The 25,789-nt window shown below is 38.6% G+C and overlaps 4 protein-coding genes and 1 non-coding gene across 20 annotated transcripts in view; 3 read left to right on the top strand and 2 right to left on the bottom strand.

Annotated features, from left to right (window-relative positions):
• The first annotated feature begins 7 nt into the window (after positions 1–7).
• Positions 8–1,456, top strand: Gr39 (gustatory receptor 39). The gene is made up of 4 exons (NM_001190527.1): positions 8–958; positions 1,060–1,122; positions 1,234–1,323; positions 1,391–1,456. Exons 1-4 carry the CDS (start codon positions 8–10, stop codon positions 1,454–1,456), a joined length of 1,170 nt encoding a protein of 389 aa, NP_001177456.1.
• Positions 1,457–1,878: 422 nt separating this feature from the next.
• Gr40 (gustatory receptor 40) lies at positions 1,879–3,457 on the top strand. Its single transcript, NM_001190528.1, has 4 exons — positions 1,879–2,865; positions 2,936–3,004; positions 3,081–3,170; positions 3,398–3,457. The coding sequence occupies exons 1-4, from the start codon at positions 1,879–1,881 to the stop codon at positions 3,455–3,457; spliced, it is 1,206 nt and encodes a 401-aa protein (NP_001177457.1).
• A 3,882-nt stretch (positions 3,458–7,339) lies between these two features.
• The window catches only part of LOC116417411 (potassium voltage-gated channel protein eag), a 62,652-nt gene continuing 44,202 nt past the window's right edge, over positions 7,340–25,789 (bottom strand). For 2 of the 16 annotated variants that reach the window (XM_031930337.1, XM_031930338.1), the window contains 14 exons: positions 25,160–25,443; positions 24,201–24,500; positions 23,874–24,127; positions 23,055–23,320; positions 22,378–22,663; positions 21,338–21,701; positions 17,582–17,697; positions 16,920–17,036; positions 13,875–14,026; positions 13,364–13,507; positions 12,516–12,829; positions 12,023–12,444; positions 10,889–10,942; positions 7,340–10,274 (listed from right to left, as the gene is read on the bottom strand). In XM_031930337.1, coding sequence (XP_031786197.1) covers positions 9,761–10,274; positions 10,889–10,942; positions 12,023–12,444; positions 12,516–12,829; positions 13,364–13,507; positions 13,875–14,026; positions 16,920–17,036; positions 17,582–17,697; positions 21,338–21,701; positions 22,378–22,663; positions 23,055–23,320; positions 23,874–24,127; positions 24,201–24,500; positions 25,160–25,443 — 3,587 coding nt within the window. In that variant the 3' untranslated portion in view covers positions 7,340–9,760. The remainder of the gene's footprint in view (positions 10,275–10,888; positions 10,943–12,022; positions 12,445–12,515; positions 12,830–13,363; positions 13,508–13,874; positions 14,027–16,919; positions 17,037–17,581; positions 17,698–21,337; positions 21,702–22,377; positions 22,664–23,054; positions 23,321–23,873; positions 24,128–24,200; positions 24,501–25,159; positions 25,444–25,789) is intronic. The other 14 variants (XM_031930339.1, XM_031930341.1, XM_031930346.1 and 11 more) reach the window with 11 other exon arrangements.
• LOC100679159 (MTOR-associated protein MEAK7) lies at positions 17,972–20,807 on the top strand. The gene is made up of 2 exons (XM_003428103.5): positions 17,972–18,157; positions 18,260–20,807. Exon 2 carries the CDS (start codon positions 18,260–18,262, stop codon positions 19,589–19,591), a length of 1,332 nt encoding a protein of 443 aa, XP_003428151.1. The 5' UTR covers positions 17,972–18,157; the 3' UTR covers positions 19,592–20,807.
• Mir928 (microRNA mir-928) lies at positions 23,187–23,286 on the bottom strand. Its single transcript, NR_039049.1, has one exon. It is a non-coding gene; the product is annotated as a microRNA mir-928 (primary transcript).

Raw genomic sequence — 25,789 nt, 5'->3', positions numbered from 1 at the left:
GAGCAAAATGGACATATTGAAAATAACGCTTAATTTTTTTAAAATGTGCGGACTCGCGACGATGCGATTCGATGCTGGTACAACTCAAAATACAAGTGTTCAAAGTTCCTGGTGCACCAGTTCCAAGAAAGGCCAAGTATACAATTTGTTTTTAATTTGTTTAATAACAGCGAGCAATGGCTACGTCGCTACAATTGTCTACGAATATAACATCAGCACCCAGGAGTTTGACAAGAGTTTCGATGTTGCTCAATATATCTACACTAGCGCTACAACAGTCGCGATTCTAATGTTGTATTGTTTCTGTCAAGGACGTGCCGTGTCGATAGTTAACAATTTGAAAATCATGCACAAGCTCGTCACAAATGTAAACAGTCGTTTGAGCAAAGAAGAGGAACCTACTATGGGTGGCTTGAAAAGAATCGCCATCATGACTACGGTAATATGGTTTGTAGTAGTCTTTACATCCTGCAACTTATCCTTCGGTGTAGTGATGTACTACTTGACTCTGTATCCATGTATTCTGATTATCAACTGTACTTTTCTGCAATACACCATGATCTTACACTTGTTAAAGCAGCTTTTCGCAATTCTCAATGCAAACTTTCGTTATGTGTCAAGGCAATCCATTGTTCCGAAAATAGCTGTGGCAGCTACGAACTCGATGCTTCAGATTTCCACGAAAAAAACTCAACCGTTCTCGGATCTATGTGAATTGTACACTTCGTTGTGCGATTTGTCGATGGATATCTCTAAATTCTACCATCTGGCGATGTTATTTTGCGTATCGCACGTTTTTATCACGTTAACAACGTGGTTGTATTACATTACTAAACCTCTTGTGACGGGAGCCATAGAACTGTCTATCATTGACTATACCCACAGTTTATTGATTTTGATGCATAATTTTTTTATGCTTTTTATATTAACGAAAAGTGTCGATGCTGTCGTTGATGAGGTGAGACATAGATACCCTTTTACAACCAGAACAAAATGTAGCATATGTATAAATATTATGAATAACTAAGTAATATAGTTTTATTATTTGAAAAGACTAAGAAAACAGGAAAAATAACCAATAGGTGGTTAGCCAATTTACAAGATCAACACTTAGTAAATGAGGTAAACCATTATTTCAGTGTAATCAAAAGATTTTTTAGCCCGCTTTTTTTATGATTGTTTTTACATTGTATGGATGATGATTTTAACAATTGTAATACATTTTTTATCCAGCTAAACCTTTTTTCGAATTATTTACTCCACAAGAATGTAAGTTTCACCGTCTATGGGCTGTTTTCGTTAAATGAAACTCTTTTGATGTCTGTAAGTATTACTGCAATAAGACCAAAAGTTTGTTTCTTTTTCTATTTTTCATGAGTATTAAATTTAGATTACAGGTTCAATAACTACATACTTAGTTATAATTTTGCAATTCCAATCCGGTGTTCAGAAGTGAAACCGAAACTTTTTCAGTCATGTAAGATACAAAATTTTAAGCAAATTTATTTATGAGTTCTATTTCAAAAATTATATCTCATCGTGGAGAGGCAGGCAGACCTTCGGCGGTTACTTAGCAAACTCTTCGCAGCATTTTCTTATTTTTCATTTATTTAAAAGGAATGTGCGCGTATTGACATTTCAGACTTGATTATAATCTATGGATACTCAAGTTATTCACTTATGTGTCTTATGATTATTTTATTTTTTTAGTAACCAAAATAAAATATTATCATTGCAATATCTATGTCAACATTATTTAATCATGCAATCGGAAATAGTTCTTCAAAGCAAGAAAATTTGATTGCGAGAAACAGCTTTTACGCAGAAAACGAGTTAGTATCGTTTGAATTCGCAGCAGCTTATATTCGTTAAATAAAAATGTTTATAAAAGATTTTATTAATAAAAAAGATAAGGTTTTCGTTAAATTTATATTTTATTATTTCAAAGTGCTCGGTACGGCAACGATAAGTTTCAATACTGAATCGACGAAAAGTCGCAAAAGAAATGAGTGGAAGTTTACGCATTCAAAGAGCAGTATTATGTACAACATTGGTCTAATTATTTTTGTAACAACAGTTAGCAGTTTTGGATTTATCTACGCAAGCTTTCAGCACCAGACAAATTTTAAAAAATTCGAAAGAGTAACCGATCGCGCAGAGGATGTATTTAATATTTTATCGGTTACGATTATTATGATGATGTTTTGCTTCAAATATAAAAATATGGCTGGAATCGCTAACAAAATGTCCATGATATACCAGTCTTTGATTTCTTCATGTCCTCAGACGCTTTATAAAAGCTTCACTGACAACATTTTATTGCATATCATTCTAATTATTTCACCTTACATTATCATTTGGCCATTTATAATTGTTTTTAACTTTATTAATTTTCCGGAATTTGAAATTTACAATTTCACGATATTTATGAATGATATCGTCATAACAGCTCTATTAATGCATTATTCTACGGTTTTAATATTGCTTAAATACTTCTTTAAAATGTTCAATGTGAGGTTATCCTTTATGTTGGAAGAACAAGATTACTTGTGTGAAATTCAATACTTAAACTGCAATAATCGCTCAAAAGGAAAAATTAAAGAATTATTTCACATGCGTAAATTGTACGCATCATTGTATGAAGTATCTCAGGATGTATCTAGCTTTTATTCCGGGCCAATGTTTCTATGCATTTTTAAAATATTAGTATCAGCTACTCTTTCATTGTATTACGTTGCAAAGCCTATTATCATTGACAGTCATACTATCTTAAATGTTGAGATCATACGCAATAGTATGTTTGGCCTCATCTACGCTACAGCACTATTAATTTTTACTACACTTGTTACGCAAACTGCTAGAGAGGTAATTTACTAGCTTTGAAGTTCTTGAATCTTATCAAATTTGTATGAATAACTCTTACTATACGATGCAGAGTGTTAAAACACGAGAAATCACTAACCGTTGCATAATCAATTTCGAGAATAAATACATCATCAAAGAGGTAATAGCTAAAACATGTACTGTTTCGAATTATTTTTGCATAAACAATTAATGAAAATTTCTGTCGTGATCTCTAGTTAAGCCAGTTTTCAACATTCCTACTGCAAGCTGATGTGACCTTTACTGTCTATGGGTTTTTTTCACTGAACCAATCATTGCTGACATCGGTATGCATACCTATATCACGATGCGGAATAGAGAAAATGAGCTTCGTTTAGAACTAATTTCTTTTATTCGGCAACCCTTTCTTGAAAGTTGAAATAATTTGCATTTTTCCGCGACAACTTGATCAAATTCCATACTGAGCGAAGCTTCTATTAATAAAAAATTAATTTTTATAAACTTATTCTATACTTTACTCTGCTTTTGTAATATAATATTGTATGGTGTTTAGATGACAGCGTCTATGACTACGTACCTAGTAATTATTTTGCAATTTCAACAAAATAATTAGGTCTACGAAGGATTTTATTACTTTCGGATTATTTTCATTGATATACAAATTCATACAAAGGCATCCTTACCTGCAAAGAAGAAGAGCAGCAAGACTCCGCTACTCCATCAAAAAATTATGTGATAATAAAAAACGAAATAGCTTGGTTTTTTTCAATTCTTTTTATTCGTAACTCCTTTTCTCTCATTTTCTCTGGTAGCATATGAAAATCGTCGACGAAGAAACGATTAGTGTGTGAACGCAGAATTAGAAGAAAGTTCGTTTTTTTTTGTTTATTTGTTTGTCTCGTTTGCGGAACGCTCGTGTATATAGGGGGTGATTCCTGCGAATCATCTCGTTCACTTATATCATACTCTTTTGGTTTTGCTTTGTATAATTGCGTGTGTCTCTCGCTCTCTTTCTCTCTAACAGCGTACATTACTCTTTCTCGCGTATAATATATAATTATTGTATTAATCTATATATACAGCCGCCTTTACAATTTGTTCATGCCTCTTCGCTCTCGTAAATCTCATCTCTTTTCCGGCTTCTTTTCTCTCTCGCAGAAAGCTTGATGTGACACTCTGTGTGATGCAGCGGAGTCTCTACAACGATATACAGTTTCATTTTTGCATTTTGTTTTACAAAATAGATGCACGTGGTGGAGGAGTTTGATGACGAACGAAAGTATAATAGGTATATCAACGGCACGTGAACAACGCGATGCGGTACGGTATAGTTATGCGTTTTCTTTTTTTTCAATACTCTGTCGTCTGCGTCAGTGGTATATGTATACAACGTAAAGAAACCTGCGACTGTCAGTCAGCGCGTCAAACTCTCGCTCGCTGCATTTAATTATATATGTATATAAACTACGATAGAGCCAGCTATATCGCCTTTTTTGTTTGCTACTAAAATCTATTCAACAAATCCTGCCTCTCTCACTTCGACATCTCGCCCCCAGCCTTTGATATATTATATTTATAGTCCGCTGTCAAAACGCGATATCGCTCACCCTTTTCACTCCTGTCCCCGTTAAATTTTCTATTTTATTAATTAATTATTTAATGCATACGCCTCTGCACGCATAGGGTTTGTGTACGTGTGCAATTAATGGATCATTTTGCTTTTACAATAGTTATTTGAGCTCTATAATTTTTGCTTCGCCGGCTTACATAATTTTTTTTTTCACGTCCTTACTTTCTAACAATTCGATCTGCTCGCGTGCACGTGTGTGTGTATTCTGTCACGAATGAAACTTTATTTATTTATTTTTAGCTTTGCTGTCGCTCGATTTGATCGAGGATTGGCAAATTTTCGTTTAGAAAAAATTTCACTGAAAAATCAATTTCGGATGGGCGAAGGAAGTATTTTACAAGAGTTTGAACGAAGGCTATATTATTATAAGCTCATTCGCGTTTCGGGAATTCGCCAAGCATTGGTATTTACAGTGTTAAAGTCGTCGTCCTTGGCGGATTCCCTCAATGCGAATAAGTGTGTTTGTTTGTATAATTTAATCGGCATATTCACGTATCAAAGCTTTTTTTTTAAATAACTTCGCGTGTGATTCGTACACGTGTATTATCAATTAATTGCCAATAACATCGTTCCAATTGACAGTCGTTGAATTTTGACGTCTTGAGAAAATTGACATTCGTACATGTATTCGTGACAAAATAGAAAATACAGCTTGTTCTCGACACAAATCGCCTTTACGTAGTTTTTCGTTATTTTTTTTTTTTTTTTTTTTTGTAACAGCAATATTATATATCGCAGCGAACCCGCGCTTTGGATCTTCAAACCACCACCAGAGCTAAGGCTTTTTTTGAATATCCATATTCTCATATCTCGGGCCTTTATACACGCTCTCGGACTCTCAGTATTTCGTGTAACCATAGCACATAGATGCATATGTATGATAACGCACATCCACAAGTCGTATATGTGTGTTTGTCCTGCCTTTTATTGGATATACTCACTTTTGTGACTTTAAGGTACTTTCACTCGCATGCGCAAGAAATTACGAAAGAATTCGCGAAAGAACTGAGTAATTTGTATATAATACGTATGTTACAGCTCTGACTAAGAAAATAGAGAACATTATTATAATCTTTGAGATTTTCCTTTTGATTATTATAACGTTTCTTAAACTGCCTAATAGTTTGGAAATCATGAAGACTCACAGATATGTCGGCAACGATAAATCAACGTTAGAATAAATTATATAGTTAAATTATAAAAAGTATAATATATAGCTTACATTTATTTACAAAAAATCTATGTACAGAATTTTTCAAAAGATCATTGTATTTTTCATTCAATCGAAATATAGAATCAATTTTTTATGCAGTAGATATGTGCACGAATGAAAAATATTATGATGCTTCAAGAATTCAATTGAAAGCTTACAAAGTATATTAGTACCAAATCATCGGATTTTGGCGAATCAAAAGCAATTTTGCCAGAATATTTTTCACATAGTATAACGAGATATCAGCTTTCTTTTAGTAACATCAACATTTGGTATAAACTCATATAGATCACTTCGAAAGTTACAATGAGATAACAAACTTTCGCTGCTTAAATACTGAATCAACGAGAGGGAATAACAAAATATATCTAGGATAAACCGTCGGATTCGAGCCGAAAAATCGTCAACAGAGCGCATGCGCACATATACATTTATGCATAACAGTTACTCCCCTTTTCCTGCCTCCCCCTTTTCTCTTTAAATTCGGCATCGTCACGTATGCGTCATCAATATGTACACATTTGTAATTACAGTAGTTTCATTGTATGTACATCTAGTATTGCTGTTTTGGCCACCCCCGAGTGCATTATTTTATTTTAATTTTTTTATTAATTTTACGGCGCCGCGCGGGGTCTGCTCGCCTCACTTTGTTTTCTGCCTTGCTTTCGCCGTTCATACTCGTTATATGCAATATCGTTTTTAATTATATTATTATTTCTCATTATCGTAATTATTTATTTATTATTAGGTCCTTTCTCGTCGAAACTTCGTAATCTACGTGTTGTTGTTGTTTTTTCTTACTCTCGATGCGCAACTTTTATGTGTGGCTTTGTGTATACATGAGAGACTGTGTGTGTATATAGTGTAACTCAACGAACGAGAGATTGCGTTAGGTGTGTGTGTGTGTGTGTTTGTGTGTAGATTAGTGACGCGTTTGTTTATCATATGACTTCTCACTTCAATTAAGGCCAATAGATTGTTATGTATATTTATAGACTTTATAAATTTAAAAAATCAAAGAAAGATTCTTGTGATTCCTCTCATACTCTCTCTTTTTATACAGTGTGTGGCTCACCTTGAGCCATTTGCTTTTCAAATTTCATATCGGCGAAATGATAAACGAGACTTTACAGTGTAATTCACGAGTTTATTCGAAAAAACAGATCTACGATGCTTCGTTTTTGAAACTATGCACAGTAGATCTGCTTCGTCGAATAGACATTAATAATGTATGTCAACTGCACATAGCGATGTGAATAAAAAATCGTACACGCAAATGTCGTAAGGACAAGAAAATGCCAGACAGAGAAAAGAAAAGATCATCACCATACTCGCTGACGAACGATTGTGCTGATTGAAAACTTAGACATTCGAAGCGTTCCGCACATATTACCATGTGTATTTTAATATAATTCACTATAGAAATTTACAAACTCCTTCATCGCCCGCACTATTGACGCGAAATCGTGTTATATATATATATATATATATATATATATATATATATATATATATATATATATATATATATATATATATATATATATATATATATATATATATATATATATATATATATATATATATATATATATATATATATATATAATATAGCAGCGTACTTTACTTTTTGTTCATTTCTCTTTTTTTTCATTTATATATAACGAGAGTGTATAGTAATGTCAGTGTGTAAATTATCGCCTAACTCATCGCCGATTCTCCCATATAGTAATTAATTTTTTTTTTTCATTTGTTACTTCTTATCATACATGTACAGAGTATTTATACGCGAAGCGCGCAACGCGATGCGTTCGTTACTCGGTAATCTCATCAACGTTTTTTTCCGCCGATTTCTTCGTCGAATTTTTATCTGCAAAGTGCGTCGAACTAATTTTTTTGTATCATCGCTAAGACGCGCCGCTTGTGCCTATATGTCTTTTATATTTTGACTCCGAGTGTAAAAAATGAACGAGAGTACTTTCTTCGTCGCTTCGTACAGTTATAGCTTCTTTTTTACATCAGTCAATTGACAGTCACGAGACTTTTTCACGTGTCCGGATATCTCTAGGGCAATTCCTTGGGGGAAATGAAGATTCTCGTAAAAAATATATTTTAAAAAACTTCTCTGATGTATCGACCGAGTGCTATAACGTAAAATTTACTTTTTGTACATGATTTATAACGTTGATTGTATTGCTAACTTTCATCATGTTTCTTTAACTTTAAATTATCGTTAAAAAAATATTGAATTTCCAACGTAAGAAAAAAATCTCGAAACTGTCGTCTCCGCTGTACGACACCCTTATACATTATTACATTGTTTCTCCCGCAGGCGCCCGCACATACCTAGGGTATATATCGTCGCTCTTTCTCTCTACCCAACCTCTCACAACCTCGCGTGCCCGGTGATATATATTTTTTTTTTCGATGTCTCTCGAAGAATAAAAGCTGGTATTTATATCTGCTTGCCGCAAGCCGCAACAAAGCTTGAGTATCTTTGTTTACAACAATTTTTGCTTTTTAATTTTTTACGCTTTTTAAGTCTTGCGCTCACGCACGCGTGCATACTGCTTGTTTTGTGTACAACGTTTAGCGATATAAGTGCCGTGGTCGAGCCCTCGATGGCGCTCACCATCTGCTTCTTCCTTGCACATGTATGGAGTAAGAATATTTTCGTCACGGCAGAGGAGAGGAGTCGTAATATTTACATGTTTGAGAATCAGGTTTTCAAGTAGATAGTCCCGAATTTGGTCAGACGCGCCAGGTATACGATGGAAGAAGCAAAGCGAGAGCGCCATCGAAGGCCGTTTCAACTTTCCGGAAACACGTCTAACTTGTTCAACAACAATTTCCCTCTGACTCTCGTCACACTTTCTCTCCCTGTCTCTAAAATACTCAGCAGAACGTACTCTCACGCACACTTTTGTCTGTTGGATTATTACAATACTCTCCCTCGTCTCTCACTGTTTCAAGGGGGTTTTTGGGAAATTTTCGCGGAGCTTCGAAGCTTATGTACCTTATATACGCATACGCATTATACTTGTATCCTAAAACTCGAAAAGTCCTAGTAAAAACCTGGCGTTTTATCGTTTATACTCTCATTACAATTATATGTATAATAATAAAGAAGCGTATAATAAGTGTGTCTCGCGCAATGTTCGCTTCGGAGTGCATATCGTTTTTATTACACGCTGTTTTTTGTTATAATCTTCCTCCCTTCTCTTTGTTAAATTACGCTAGCTATCGTTATATGTATATATGCATATCGAAAAACGAGGGGGACAGGTAAAAGGGTCAGAGGATGTCGGCAGGAGAGAGAACAGGAGGCGAACGCGACGACGCGCGTTCGATAGGCGATTCAGAGAGTTGGAGGTGGAGTGCTTTGCTCTTATGTGAACGTCGTGTCTTCGGAGATCGTGAGGTACTGTACATTTTTTTTCGGTTTTGAAAAAGAATCGATATAATGTGAGATTCGAAGCTATAAATTAAAAAAAAAGTTACTCCACTGTTGGTTAATAGCAAAAATACAACTAATTTTGATTCAATGACTCCGTAGTAGAAATTTACACTTGGCTGTACAGTGTACAGTCTCCGCAAGTGTGCACACTCACGAAAGCCGAACTGTGATTACATGGGTAGTATATAGCGTCAACGCAAGCGATACGACACTCGCGGTCACATAAAAGAGAGAACTCGGTCGCACCTCGGACCACGAAGGCATGGGGTATATTCGGAATAAACGCAGTATATATATATATATAGTAGAGGGGGGAGGTGCGCGCGGTGACACACACGTGACAACTTGGGTGATGAGTGCACGTGCGCGGGACCGTAGTGTCTTTCTTTGTGTACAACGTGTGTAACTCGTCAATTTGTTCTTTCTTCTCTCGTCTTCGTACAACTTTATAAGTATTTTTTTGTCTGTATTTATATATGTATATTTATGTATTTATGTATATTCACGTGAAGAATCGCAAAATCACAAGACCGACCACCGCCGCGCTGAGGGTCGGTCGCGCCTGCACTAGCCTTGAAAAAAAATCCTCTGCCTGCGCTGCTCTGGAGAAAAACTTTCACAAGTAGTCACGGCTGGGCCTCGGCGCGGGCCTCTTCCTCTGCTGCTGCTGCGGCTGCTCCTCGGATCCGGCGTCGCTGGGCTCCGGGGGCAGCATTTGCGTGCTCTCCGTAGGCTCGGACGGGCTGATGGGTTGCGAGGCCAGAGGCGCCAGTGGCGCCGCCCCCTTGTTCCGCGATTTGCTTCTGCGCTTGCGCAGTATCAGCGGCCCGAGGGCGCCACCTGTCGTCGTCGCAGTCGACGACGACGCGTCGGCTGCTGTGGTCGATGAGGAGCCCGAGGCCTGGCCCAGTCGCTCTAACAGTTCGCGGCTGGCCTCGCGCGATCTCTCGCCCGTCGTCGACGACGACGATTGGTGATGGTGATGGTGGTGGTGATGCGTCGACGAGGACGACGAGGACGAGACACCTGGCGGTGCCTGGCAGGAGGAGCTGGGCGACGGAGACTGATCCTTCGGCAGCAGACGATCCGTCGCCGAGGCCGGTGGATCGCTGAGAAACCAGTAGGTTTTACTATGACGGAAGTGGTAGGGTCAGTTCTCGTGGGGTTGGAGAGGCAAGTGCATTGGTTATTGAACGTTTTTCGTTTATACTGTAATTGGGCAAACCTGAGAATTTCGCGAAAGCAACCCTTTCAAATAAGACTATTATTTCTGCTTAGTTAGCAGTTGCCCCTCGAGATGCAAAGCGAGTTTCAAGCTTTGGATTAACCGGAATCGAATTTCAAACTCTGTTACGTAGTTTCCCCGAGTTATGAGTTCTCAGAATTGCAATTAGAGTCTCTTCTTTTTATAGGTGAGAGACACGATATCGATACAGATTTGATATTGCGCAAACTTCAAAATTCCCATCAACAGTATGGTTCAATAATCAAAGCACGAACCCCTAAAAATAACATAGATTTAAAGCATTTTTCATTGCAAAATATTGTATGTCTAGAGCGTATGTGTTGTAGCTGATAAAATAGTGTGAAATATACTTGGTAACTGTGCTCAATGAACTCAAGTGATAAAATGATTGCAAGTTGTTCATAGATGGATATTTCTGCCCCATTATTCTGCTTTAAACATACTTATTGGAGATTTGGTCAGGTATTTCGTTAAACCAGTGATTTGTAGAGTACCTACCATTTTGGTTTGTATATACCAGCACGGACCCAGTTCCTGATTAGGACCCAATTCCTGCTCAAAGCGCCACGGAAAATTGCGAAACAAAAAATACATAATTTCAGTTAGGGATTCCTGCTATTAATTTTTTTGCAGCTTAGACAAGTCAGAATTTTATTCTATCGCTGAAGATGTTGATTTTTTTTTCAATAAAATATTATCAATAAGCTCATAAAGTTACTATTATTCGTTATATATTACGATCCAAACAGAGAAGATAAAGTTTTCTTTTTATTTTGTAACAGTTTAAATTTTGATTTCAAATTATTTTAAACACTAATATTAAAGATAGGCCACAGGCTCTCATTACAGTTAACATGGACATTCAATCATGCAGAGACATTTATAGAAGAACTATAAGAGTTTTCTAAATGATTTGATATCGTGGTTCAAGTTTATGTTACAGTCCACCGAATGGTTATGTTAGAAAGTTTTATATACAGTAGGAGATAGTAGAGCTAGTAGTTTAGTGATTACTTCCAAATAATGGGTTACCATTTACAGACTATTATAATACACTTATAATACAGCGATTTTTATGTATTTCATGCGATTTTGATTTGCTCTATTCGATAGGTTTGATCAGAAACCAGGTCTTTTGATTCAGGCATAAGGTAAATGCATCTATTTAGTTGATAGAGAACTAAAGGTTTTTTTACAATCAGGGCAGAAATATTTAGTAGAGAGTAGACAGTTAAAGTTTCATATTGAGTGTTGGAGTGGGTTACAGTCAATATAAATTTGGTGTTAACCAGATAGTGAGTGCATGTGGAATGAGTTTTTAGATATAGTTGTGCTTGCATATAAGGTATAATAACATGCTGAGAAGAAAAAGTATTATTGCTACTACAGTCAATCGAGCACGTGGATTCATTCATACTAGGGGTAGGTGCTGTTCTACTAAAGTATCATATGCAGACAAATTTATTGATAATCGATCGTGATTACTTATCTAGGTTTACAAAATTCCTATTCCCTGCCGAAACGAATCTTATATATCAGAATTCGAATTTTGCAACCTTTGAAATTTTCAAAGCACACACATACCATCGACCACTCACACCTCTAGCTTATACTGATCACATCACGACTCACCTCTCCCTGGTGCTGGTCTGTGTCCCACTGGGCGAGGAGCCAAGCTTCCCCGAGGCAGAGGAGCCAGGTTCCTGTCCGGTGGGCGATGAGACGCAGCTTCCCGCCGCCGACTGGGCCGCCGCAGCCTGTACGAGCAGCGCCGGCAAACTCGTGGCTACGGGACTCTGGACGGCGCTGCCCGGCTGACTGCTGCCGGCGCTGCCACCTGACATCGCCGCGACCATCGCGCTCAGGTTTGCCCGTGGCGGCGATGCCAACAGCTGAGGCGAACTCGCCGGCGGCGAGGCGCCTGTCCCCGTTGCCGTCGTTGCCGGTGGCGGACTCGGGGCCGGCAACCGCGTCATTAACGTCTGCAGCATGTCCTCGATCTTCGCCAGGCGCTGGTTCACCCGCTGAACCTCCAGCTTTAGATCGACCTTCACCTAATTTTATTTTCCAAATAATTATTTATTCTTCTAAGCAAGATCACTAACTATATACAAAAGACGCATACCTCGAGCACAGCCGCGAGTATCTCGCGCTCGTGGCTGGGCTGCGTAATGAGACCGCCGTCGTAGCTCTCGAGCTTCCTCAGCTGCAGCTGTTTCGAGTCTTGAAGCGCCAGGGTCTGGCTCTGGATGGGCGCGTCTTTACCGGCGGCGGATTCCGCGACCTCCTCGATCGTACCGCCGAGTTTGCCCAGTTTTGGGAAGACCTTGTTCGTGCCGGCGCTCGAGCCCGGTCGCGAGTCCCTTGCGCTCAGCGAACGCTTGAACGGTTCGGGACCACCACCACCACCGTCGCTGCCGGAATCCAGGCTCGAGCTCCCTGAAATCGTTGATTTTATCATCAGTCGTGTTTTGATTTTTCTGATCGGACGGGCTTTGGTATTTTTCTTGTTGAGGGAACAATCGGATACGGTAGCCTATTGTCTAGCTTATTAAATATTGTATCGTGGAAAGTTTCATGCTGAAAACTGACGAAAACGTTGGTCACTCTGTCGGTAAAACAGAGTTTCGGTAAACAGCATGAAACCTTTGCGAGCTTGTCTTACTCGGAGCTTCGCTATATCATATATTACAACTCGTATACTTGTAGATGTAGGGGATTCTTGCTTTGTGTGTATACATCGTTATATATAGTACATACTGGGCTTTTTATGTGTCCAAAAGGGGTCAAGTATACATCAAGAATTTCAAAATTGAGGAAAACACTTGGGATAAAATAGGTTGCACATTTTTTTATTTACACTGTTGGCATGATTTTAATTTTTCGTGGCAAACAACTGGAGCAAAAGTAATATACCAAAATCAACACTCAATATCAAACAGGAATACATAAGCAATATTAGCCAATAAGTACTTAGTAGCAGTTTACAGAGGTACTCCATAATAGCGTCTTGATCAGGCAGAACTGATGCTAACTTATCAGACATACTTTTTGTATCTGACAGATCGTCGTCCAGTTCCGTTTTCATCTTCGCAACACCTCCACTTTTTTTGAGGTCTACAATATCAGAGTTTTGAAATGTCTTCATTTTTAATACAGCTCTTAGGCCTTGCTTAGCAAATAGAAATTAATCAAACTCCATGAAACAATTGTTCTCTTTCGAATGAAAATATGATGTCGCTCAGTTTTCATTACTCGTACTCATAAATCATTGATCAGAGACGGTAAGTTATCGTTTAACCGAACACGCCGATTTCGTCTTTACGTCTGAATAATCATTTCAATCACTACAGATTTTAAAAAAGTGAATGCACTCCGTCGGTAAAACAGATTGTCGGTAAAGATTAATCAGGCGTATTCCGCTAAATTCTTCAAATTGAATCATGACAACAATAAAAAAAGAAGAATAAATTATAATACTAACCGAGCAACCGACCCCACTTGCTTGGCCTTGCGCGTCCGGAACCGGTCTCCTCGTTCGAGGAGGAGACCTTCCTGATTTGCGAGCCGGTCTCAGCTTTTTCGTCTTTGCCGTCGCCCTTCTCCACGTCCGCCGCATGTCTCTCTCGCCTGAACCTGAATTCGAGACAAGAACAAAGCTGATGTGAGATTTTTTCAAAGGATTCGCAGCTATTTGAAATACCAGAGCAATACATAGCTATAGAGGATTCGAAGCTTTATCTATTATGTTTAAAGTAAATTCAATTAATTTTTTTCTGTTTACTTTTTGTTTGGGGTTTAATATATGTACGAAAAAAGTAAGCTTCGGCAATGCGCAGTCGATACAAAATGTAAGTCCAAGTAATTGTTCTTGTCTAATTAATATAGGCAGATACAATGGGAATACAATATTGTGTGAAATATAATACTGTATAATCGATTCAATAACATGTTTGATTAATTGTAAAAATAGCATCATAAAGTACGATCTACGATTACAAAGTCCGTCTGACAAATGATATAGCTCTGCATTCATATTTTCTTTCTGTACAATGTTTGCAAGATGGACTTCGTAACAATTGCACTTTTAAGTAAAATCGAGCTTATACGGGTGTTCGACGCTTTAATTGTTCGGGTTTCACGATTCAATTCATTGCTACTGAGGCGCTAGAATAATAAATTGTCTTAGAATATAAACTATGTATAATAATAATATAACAATAATAAATATGTAATAATAGTAAATAAAAGGGCACAGCTCCATTATATATTTTTTATTTTTTTGGTGTTCACGAGCAACCTACTTTGGTGTGCCTACAGGTTGAAGAAAAACGAAATAGATATTATTGGTGTAAGAGTCTGGCATTATTAAAGTGGCGGTAATCAATCAAGTAAATAAATAGTAAATAAAATTTTCAATAATCAATGCTGTATAAATATTGCTTTACGGTAATATTGAATGTGCATTTAGATAGTGAAGGTATTTATCCATCGCGTATAATGTTGGTTATCATATAGCGCGATAATATTTGTTATAGTTTTTGTAATTCAATTTTCGAAAAGTTACATAAGATAAAAAAATGTAATTGATAAAATGTTTGGATAAATAATTATAGTGCAAGCCATTGGATTAGTGTTCAAAAATTCGTTATTCATGGATCGAAAAATAAAATTCGTTGGGTGTGTTTTTACTTACTTTCATTTTACTTACTTCGTACGTGTAAAAAAACTTACAATTAAATTTGCGAAATTATTTACAATGTATATCTAATAATGCAAAAATATTCGTATCCATCTACGTTCTAATAAATTCGCCATTTTATTAAATAGTGAAGAAAATTTTTTCGCATAAATTGCCAAAAAAGCTGTATTAAAAGAAATAATAAATTCTCTATTGTCATTCGGATATTTACATTACATGCTCTTTTTACAAGATTCTGTAAAGATAATACAGCATTGATTATTCGAGAGCAATATAGCGTCACTTTATATAATTTATATACTAGTACACATGAAAATTTCATATACTCAAAAATCTATTCAATCTACGGATTGAGCAAAATAATGATAAGCTTCAACGTATTTGAAGTTTTCATTTTTTATCATACGGTTTTAATATTATGTTGTATTTCTAATATTAAAAATTTAAATACGGGTGACAAAGATAAATTTGAATCCTAGAGTGTATCTTATGCATGCATCGCATATATATCACGCGAAAATTCTAAGATTGCTAGTACTGGAAAAAGAGAGAATGTGTAAATCGTTGGAATCGTTACAAGTTCCTTACGTAAAACAATAAAATAAGCAAATACATAAGTGCTCGAAAATCTAGGAAATGGTTAATCAATTGTGAATTGAAAAAAAAATAATATGAAAATTGAATATAAGAAAATTACTAATTTTTTCCAGTAAGTACAATGTCTAAGAGTAAATATAATTTCATAAGCCTAAAAATTTAATTCGGTAACAAAAGCAGCTACGCAAAACGAAGATTCAGATTCAGTAGATCGTAAATGTATAGAGGAAAAGAAAAAAAAAGATAAAAGAGATTTGAGTAATCAAAGTGTATAAACATTTTCTCTATTCAATACTGGCAATACGTTTCTGTACCTCTCAGTTAATAACTTAGGTAATGACATACTCTAATTATGAAAAAAAAATTGAATATCAAAAAAATTTTTAAGAAAATGCGCATAACTCTCTAAAGGCGTTTATTTTACAGCACTCTAGCATTCATGTAAGTATATATTGAAATGATTACATCCGAAATGATCGTTTATCTATGAATTCATGAAGCCTGGAGTTTTCTTAGGTATTTCGCTTTGCAAAACTCGTGTTACACGTACTTCAAATATCTTCATCGTCAGTTTGATTCTAACGACGATATTTGTAAATACGAGTAACGGCAGTTTTTAATGAGACAATGGTTGTAACACACGTGGAAATATTTACGTTTACATGTAAAATATTGATGCTTAATCTAGCTTTATAATACGTGTTCAATTTTTGGATTATGAAAACCAAGTGAATTGATGAACTGGGAATTGAAACGGATGTCCAATGATGAGGAAAAAAAAACAAAAAAAAAAACCTGAATAAATGAAGAGACGAAATAAAAATACAAAGTTTTACGCAGTTGCTGCATAATAATACTCAATGGGTCGTAGGTGATAGATGGCGACTATTGTTCAATATAACGTAATCGGAGGGGTATATATAGATAAGTAATCAGAGCGAGATATAGTATAATAAAAAAGGGCATTTATACATAAGTCGATATATAATAAAAAAACATAAGGTTTTGGTGTGTATATATATATATATATATATATATATATATATATATATATATATAATGTATATAATAGCTATTAGAAGATAATAATAAAGAGTATAGGAGTACAGGATAGATATAGACATAGATAGATATAAATATAGAGAATAATAATAAAAAAGTCGCTTTTGTTTGTTAAAAAAAAATTCGAAATAAATAAGATAAATGAATATACGTAAGAAATGAAATTGCCTAAAGCTCGGCCAGGGCGGCAGTACAGAGACGGTGAGCTCCTCGTCCGAGTCCTGGTTCGAGCGATTGCTTGCCCGGCCTGACATCGTGATCTGCGGCTCCCCCTCGGTCTTGAACCTTTGGATTTAGCGCGCGTGCAAATTGCCACAACAATAGTTTCTTTTCAGCTTCATGATTTTTCACACATTATACTCGATTTTTTTTTTTATTATAATTTTTGTTCTTACTACTATTGTAATGTGCTCTCAATACCTCGATTTTTTTCATACTATGCTAGAAGCACTTTTGCGATCGTCGGATATAATAAACAATAATAAGGAAAGAAAAAAAAATACGTGACAAAAAGATACAATATGAGAAAGTATATACTTGTATACACGTATTTATGATTCACTTTTATAACATGTAGTTTAACGGCTGAACGTCGAAACTTGACAATACAATTTTTAAGGATACAGTACAAACTAATGTATTTAACGTTAACTAACGGTAAATATTGTGAGGTTTCGACTGAGCTATTTTATATAAACACTATAGATACGTAAGTATAATATAAGAATGAAGATAAAGTATAGAGAAAAGACTTTCTTAACGATAAACTGTTGAAAACAAAACCTTATACGCTGTGATTATTTACAAAAAGTGAGCATCTCCTTTCTTACCTCGAGAAGATCTTTCGAACCAGATGGTCCTGCGATTGATCCAATTGCGGCTCGTTTTTCCGCTTCTCGGCCAATTCCTTTTCCCTGCGAACGTCGGCAACTTTTCGGAAGATCAGCTGCGAACAAAAAAAACATCACGTCGACCGTCCTAAAACGTAATTTGAAAAAAAAACTGCTTTGATTGTACAAAGAAAGTCTTGCCTAGGAAATAATAGACGCAGCGTGTACACCGAATCTCTAACGAGACCTCATAATCAAACGCAATTAAAGTTTCAAGAGGAGAAAGGCGCGCGGGAACAATGGCTTCGCCTTTTCAAACGCTCGTTGGTAATATATCGGGGGGAAGTACGGGGGAAGGTGAGCAGTGCGCGTGCGCGCGTTGCTGTCGTCGCTCGATATTCCATAGCAGACGACCCCTTCGTACCTAACCTCAAATTTCTCCAGAGCCACTGCGAACTTCGCTCGTTCCGGGAGGATGAGTTCGTTTCACAGTTTGCATATCAAGTGACTCGAGGAAGCTCGTGTCAGCCGTTGGTTTTTCATTCTGGAGCGAGTTTATGGATTATTGGAATCAAGGTTCGCTTGGGGCATCGATCTTTGTCTCGTCGTCGAGTGGGGTACACTCGTGACCTAGTTTTCTGTCAGGTGAGATAACGGAGTTGTTGTGTTGTTTTCCAGATGGGTCACGGATCGTCGAGTCGTTCGGCTTCCTCCAACATCCTGTCCTCGGAGGAGCTAACGCTGGTGGAGAACCTGTTCAAGTCCATGTCGCGTAGTTCTGGCTCCATAAAGCGCGAGGATATCTTTAAACACTGGTCGGTGCACCTGGATGACATTCTGTTGCAGTTCGTAGTGAGGTTCCTGTGCCATGAACCAGGAAAGAGAGTCTCCGCTGTCAATGGAGAGAGCTTTGGCAGGCTGTACGTATACGCTGTGAGGGGCAGTTCAGAGGAGAGGACAAATTTGATATTCACTGGGTATTCGGATGAGGACCAGAAGTACGAGATACCTACGCAGAATTTTCTACAGTATCTCCAAGCTACTATTAATTCTTATCTGACGCTGCAGAAGAATTGTGCCAATGCTCACTTTAATACTTGGAGTAGTATTGGGTGTACGGTGAATAAGAGAAGAATCAGCATGAGGTCTCGCACTCTGTGCGAAGATCTTGTCAAGTATGGAGACACGCTGACCTTTGACCAAGTGGAGACTTGGTTCAGGCAGGCAGCAACGTTCAAGACAATTCAATCGCATGTTTTTCAGTGCCTGTTTTTAGTGTCACAGAAAAAAGGTGACAAAAATACGTCCGCAAGGATCAACGAGTTAAATCTCTTGCCACTCTGCCGAGGCTTGGAGAATATTCCTCACTTTCCCAGTATACTTGGCCTTGGGGATGTTCTGTTCCTTAATCTCAGCTTGCCTCATGAGCTGCGCAACGAGTGGCGTTTTCTGTTTTCAAGTCAAGTACATGGGGAGTCTTTTTCTACTATGTTAGGAAGAATAACTCTGCAGGGAGCAACAATCATAATTCTCCAAGACACGGATGATCATGTGTTTGGAGGTTTCGCATCTGACAATTGGACCCTGTCGCCAAACTTTGCCGGCAATCAATCATGTTTCCTGTTTCAACTAGAACCACAAATTCTGACCTTCCCAGCCACCGGGTACAATTCTCACTACCAATATCTGAATTTACATCAGCAGACGATGCCTAATGGATTGCTAATGGGTGGTCAATTAAATTATCCCGGGTTGTGGCTAGACTGGGAGTACGGCCCAGGGAAATCTAGTGTATCATGTACGACTTTCCAGAATTACATACAACTAAGCGGCAAGGAGAATTTCACACTCAAGCACTGTGAAGTTTGGGGTGTTGGACCAGTACCTGAAGTGGACGAAGAGGAAAGAGATTCAAGATCTGTCCTGGATCAAGATCCCACCTCGAAAGTTCTATTGGAGTTGTCCGGTAAAAAAATGCACAGCGAGGGGCTTCGTGAGAAAAAAGAGTAAGCATGAGTTTACCGGAGTGTACAAATATTATTTTTCGCACCATCTTATCTGACTCCTACTTTGGTGTAAATATGTGAATCGCGGGTCGAATCAAAAGTGCAGTCATTCTTTGGTTTTCACTTAATTTTTCCATTCCGAATCGCATCACATATTTCAGAACCAAACTAGGTGTGGAGGCAAAAAGTGAAACGTAGAGATAAGAACCACTCTAACTGTGTATCGGTTTGATATTCCTAAGCAGAGCAAGATTCAGCAAAGTAGCGGGTGACAAATCTTGTGACTCTATTCTCTAGTCTTGTAAGAGATATTCGCAATAAGAGCTTCGAGAACGAAATGTACCACACACTATCGAATCATTGTAAACGAATTTTATCGATGTTTTAGTAAATCCGTCAAGGTGCAGTGTCAATTTAGTATCTTGAGAAGTTTATCATGTATTATAGTTTTTAATATATAACAGAAAATATTAATTATGCCTCTTGCTTTTTTTTACTTGAATTTACATTGTAAAGATGTACGTATACCACACACACTTTTTGAATTTTATGATTGTGTATAAAACGAAGTCGATTATAAAAGAGAAAAGAAAAGTAATTTCTATATGTGACTTTACAATATATCAAGGGAAAAAAGTGTTCTTTCAAGATTTAAAATGACCATATATTATGAACAAATGAAAAAAAAACAAAGAAAACTATATAGTTAGGCGAAGAATTATTGTAAATAATGCAAAGCCGATGTGAAGCATCTTCACTTCGTTATATAGTAATAATCTTTTTTGCCATAGTAGAAAAGAGATAACTTATCGTAAGCTATCAGAGACCATCGAATATTATTCGAAGGAGCATCGAAAGCTGTATAAAAAAAGGAAGAACTTTTAATAGTGAAAACAAAATAATAACAATAACAATCTTCGTGGCAGACGATTATCGAAACTGTCGGAAGCTCGTCGTGATTGAAGAAACGGCCTTTAACAAATGTATTGACGCAAATATGTATACCGTTTGTTTTTCTATCACTCGTTATATTTGTTACTCAATTCCAGATATTGAGCTTTCTATCTATGCATTGTTTTTGTCGTAGTGCGTGAGATGTATATTTCATTGAAAGAAAAAAGCTCTGAATTTTCCAGAATGCACAAACTTTATTCTATATTGTGAAGAAGTCTGTTATCGAATATAATTAAGAGGAATAAAAGAAAAAGGTCAAAACGAAATATACACGTGCTCTCTTATTTCCTCCCTATCGCGAAATTTTTGTTTGTATCGAGAAAGTCTAAAAATATCGATCTATTTTCGCGATGTTTCATTAAATTAAAAACGTTTCGGTATTTCGCGCTATTGAGCGCGAAATTGTATAGGGATTTGTCCCAGTTCTTGTTGAATTTCGCGAATTTCAATAGAGACTTTTACACCTGACACATATTTTATCGCTTTTCCGAATTTTGAAAGCTTTGAAATAAACCAGTCAACGGAATTTAAGTTTGAGTCCGATTTACGACTAAAGAATAGCCGTCGTATATTTAATAAGCTTTTACACATACATACGTGGAATTTTATCGATGCACACGCGGATATAAATCAATAAGAAAATTTTGACGCGTAGTTTCGAAACCTCGGTTACATAAATATGTGCAATGGTTCAAATTTTACTACACTTACCTAAAAATATAAATTTCAAATTTCGCGCCGCAATCAATCAAAGCAGCTTTCACAATCTTAACAATAATAACAACAAAATACTCACCCTGTGTCGAAGATTATAGGTGAGTATGAGATTGCGAGCGAACGAGTTGGCGAAGGCCTGATAAAAGTCAAGGACCTCGAGGAGCTTGTCGCGCTTGATGGTGTGCAGGTCGCAGTAGGTCAGAGCGCGCACGTTAGCCGCGCTCTGTCCGACCGCGTTGTCCTTCCAAAAGCTGTCTCCGAAAACGTCGCCTTTGCCCAGGATCGCGACGACCTCGTCGTCCTGGATGACCTCGAGGCTGCCCGTCACGATGAAACAGAGCGAGTCTATCGACTCACCCGTGTGATAGAGCAGGTCACCCGGTGCGCTGTGCGACATCGTGAAGTGCATCGCCAGCGCTCGCAAACAGCCGTCCGAAGCCAGTCTGCAATCGGGCACCATGTATCGGCTTTTTTCATTTACGATCTTTCGTTGTAGCGCGCTTATGGGCTAGCGTTTCGGAAGACTTGTTTATTTCGGTACAAATGTTTTATTGTCATTGAAACGTCGAATTAAATCGCTCTTGATTCCTCTCGATGGATCTATAATTGACGCGTACGTAAAACCGATTTATGAATATGAATGAGGCGAATCATTCGGTCGACGGCGATGCAGTCGGACTGAATACATTATTTACCTAGCGCCGATCGTTAAATTAAAAAAAGAGTATATGAATATCCTCGAGCGAATGCATGCAGTAGGCAATAATATTTCCTAGAAATAAATTAAAAACAAAACGAGCTCGAAAAATCACGCAAAAAGCCTGTTCCATCAGCAGTTAACCGTCGACGACACGAATGGACACTTTAATGTTGCAGTTGCCCTTGCCGTGTGAATATAGCGGGTACACAGCGGCGGAGGCTCAAGTGTATGTATATTGAGGTGAACGTGTTAACGAGTTACACGCGGCACACGGCACAGATGCGCTGACCCCTCGCGAGTATTACACGGAAGCCTAGTAGTAGTATACACGTGTCCCATGCAGTAACACGAATTCAAATTTCGCGCCTTAACTTTATTCAGAGCTTAATATAAAAAAAGAAATCATGCTTGTGTGTCACCTGAAGGCAGGATGTTCGTTGAAGACTTTCCGATTGAGATGTACGCATATGTCGGCTTTCATGTCTTTCGGACAGTAATTTAGTACCTTGTCGGTGTCGAGGCCCTTCGTCATTGCCCACGTACTGACTACGTAATCCATGACTCGTTCGCTCAGTGCCTTCGGCACCTCGTGCAGCTTCATGAATTCCCGCACGTTGTTCAGCATGTCGTGGTACTTCGCCGTGGCCGACGTCATCTGCTGGATGATCGTCGTCACGTGACCGAATATCGTTGCGTATAACAGGGCTATTAACAAAACCAATAACGAGCTGCGAGTTAGAATTGACGTTTGCTACTTTCTCCCAACTCTCGCGGGTAATCGCACGAGAGCTTATGTAAAACAATTTAATACACGCTGCGGTCTTTCTATTTCAATTCGCATCGGATGCAATATACAGGATGAAACGTGTACGAGGACGTTTATATAAATATTCAAATTTGGCGACTACGGGATTACCAGCTGGATTAATTCAACGTGTACAATTTACATTTTCCTCTAAAGAATACTGAAAGGACAATAAATGCATCGTACCTGTGATTCGCCACAAAACAAGCAACCTCCAAAAAAATTACCGACGGTCGGTAATCACATCTAAGTAAATGCCCCCCTTTTAAAAATTCAGTCGATCGAGCTTACCGGCGATGATCATCATGCAGATGGTGAAGATCTTCTCGTTGTCGGTCTCGGCAGCGACGTTGCCAAATCCGACGGACGTCATGCAGGTCATGGTGAAGTATAGCGCGGTCACGTACATGGTACGCCTCGAGGGTCCGGCCACGAGCTCCGGCGCCGTGCTCGCGTTCGTCCATAGATAGCTGTAAGGCGACTGCGTCACGTTCGCGAGCTTCCACAGCCACGAGTACTGGACGCCAGCGTCTGCATCCGATCGGCCTATCGAGTACCTGGAACATCATGCCTCCCTCGTGAATACACTGCAGCCCATATCGCGTCAAAAACGTCAATCGAAAGCGCATAACTTTTAATTAAGAGCTCGAGTATTATAGCATTCAAAATCAATTGGAAAAGATTAAGGTGATTATCCCCGGACGACGACGATGGCATTATATTTCGATGGTATATTTATCTCGTTTGAAAAGTTATTACTCGGCCAAGACTATACGACACTGTGCGGCATCAGCGTTGAAAAGCTCCGATTACTCAAAAAGTTAGACCGCGCGCCAACGCCACGGCAAAGTCAACCGCGGGAGTACTTGAAATTCAGTTCCGTCGGAGCTGAGAGAGGACGAAACTTTTCAGATGCGCTCGCGCCCCGCCGATGCCTACATATATACGTGGGATATAACGGCTTTTTTGCTCTCGGAGATGCTTATACCCAGTTACGAGGAAGTTTGCTTAAAAGCCAATAGGATTTACATTATTATACGCATATATCGGAAAGTTTTCGTCGAGTAAACAAGGCGTTTCCGTCCTCGGATAGATATAATAGTAGCTTACCAAATACAGGCGAGCCAATGGGCGACGAGCATATAGAAGCACAAAAGGAGTATCAGCATCGCCGCGCCGTACTCGAGGTATCTGTCGAGCTTGCGAACGACTCTGCCGAGCCTTAATAGCCTCACGACCTTGAGGGCTGAGAACAGACTCCCGATCCCGTCCTCGTCGTGGTCGAAGGCGTTGAACACATCGTAGGGCAGGCAGCTTAGCAGGTCAATTATAAACCAGGACTTTAGGTAGTTCATTCTTATCACCTGTTGGAATCAAATGAATTTTATCTTCTCTGTTCATTCGCTTAGAACATTTCATAAGAGAATAACACGAGACCTTAGGATCAGAGACGACTTCTCCGCCGGCGCCGACGAAAGTCGTGTGGAAGTTGAGGACGATGTCGATGAAGAAGATTACGTCGACGATGGTGTCGACCACGAGGAGAAAGACGTCCTCGCTGGTCTTGTTCTTGAAGGCGACGTTGTACGGCACCATTATCGCCGTGTAGAAGGTGAGGCAGAGGATTATCCAGTCCCAGATGGCTTTGAAGGCGCAGTAGTGCAGGAGGATGTGCGGCGGGGTCTTGGGCGCCTCTTGTCTGTACTGCGGCATCACGTCCCCGCTTAAGGACATCATCTGTAACAAGCATCGCAAATATATATACGCCTCGTCGGATTTTTTGCTCCATACCCTAGAGGCTGTACGTATATACACTCGCTCTCTCGGTTCTGTGTACACACGAGGTTTTTTTTTCCTCGAGAAGACAGCTATCGTTGGAATTTTCGCTGATTGCGAGTCGAGAGCTGGATTTGGGTATAATCTCGCTTTGATCCGAAACTCGCGACTGGGCAAATAAATCCTCGGGACTTTTGGAGGCTGTGTACGCCGCGCAAAGTATCGGAAAAGGAATGGATATGCAACATGTGCATTGCTCGCGTGCCATCTTTTTTTTGAGTCGGTGTGTTGTACGTACGGCCTTAGTACACTGAGATAAAATTGAAAAATCAATCAACAATGTTTAACATGCAAAAAATGTATTTTATTTCATCAATAATATTCATGCCAGAAGTTGGATCGGACACTCGAACAGTGTATTCATGACGACTTCTTCGAGATCCCCCCAAGTCAAGATGGAAGTGCTCGACGGCCAGTTGAATTCCATTATTCCGTTATCAGTGATAAACGTCCATAATACTCCATCGAGTGTATAGTAGCGTGAAAACCAATCTCAAAAAAAATCTTCACACGCACAACTAAATCTAGGCACACTTAGGTATAGTAAGAAAATATAGTACTTTGTCCGAACTCACATGACCCAGATGGGACTGTTTGGTGGTGACGGGTATGGCCGAGTCCTTGAGCGCGGGCAGGTGCGAGCTGAATTGCGATACGAGGACGGACCTGGACCTGGTGACGGATCTTGCGAGTTTGGCGAACTTGGACAGGCCACCTTTCGTGTCGTCCGTCTCGATGGGCTGCTTCAAGGCGGTTATGTCGCGAAACGTCAAGAGGAACAGGACCACCAGGTCCCGCTCGTTCTTGATCGGGGCGATCTGTAGCAGCAGCCATAGCGGCGTCTCTGCCGGACGTTTCGGGAAGAAATTACACTGCGTTAGCTGAGGGCTGCTTTCGTTCGATTTTTCGTTTTTTGCTTTGGAGCGTTGCGTGTACACGGAGAAGAAGAATTGTACTATGAGGAAAAAATTTTCTTTCTTTCTCCGTGCACGCGTTGGAATGAGTGATTAATCAAATTTTAAATACAAATTAACATACTGTAATCTATTGAATGTATTTACATCAGACTTGTAAGAAGTATAGTATATGCATTATATAGTACATAATCTTGTTTGTTATAATAAAAGAAGATCGAAGCAAAATGCGGGTATAATAAAGAAATGAAAAATAATAATAAAATATATGCGTGC

The sequence above is a fragment of the Nasonia vitripennis genome, chromosome 4 (genome assembly GCF_009193385.2).
Source record: "Nasonia vitripennis strain AsymCx chromosome 4, Nvit_psr_1.1, whole genome shotgun sequence".
NCBI lineage: Eukaryota > Metazoa > Arthropoda > Insecta > Hymenoptera > Pteromalidae > Nasonia > Nasonia vitripennis.
The sequence above is the reverse complement of the archived record's forward strand: the minus strand, read 5'-3'. Positions and strand labels throughout refer to the sequence as shown.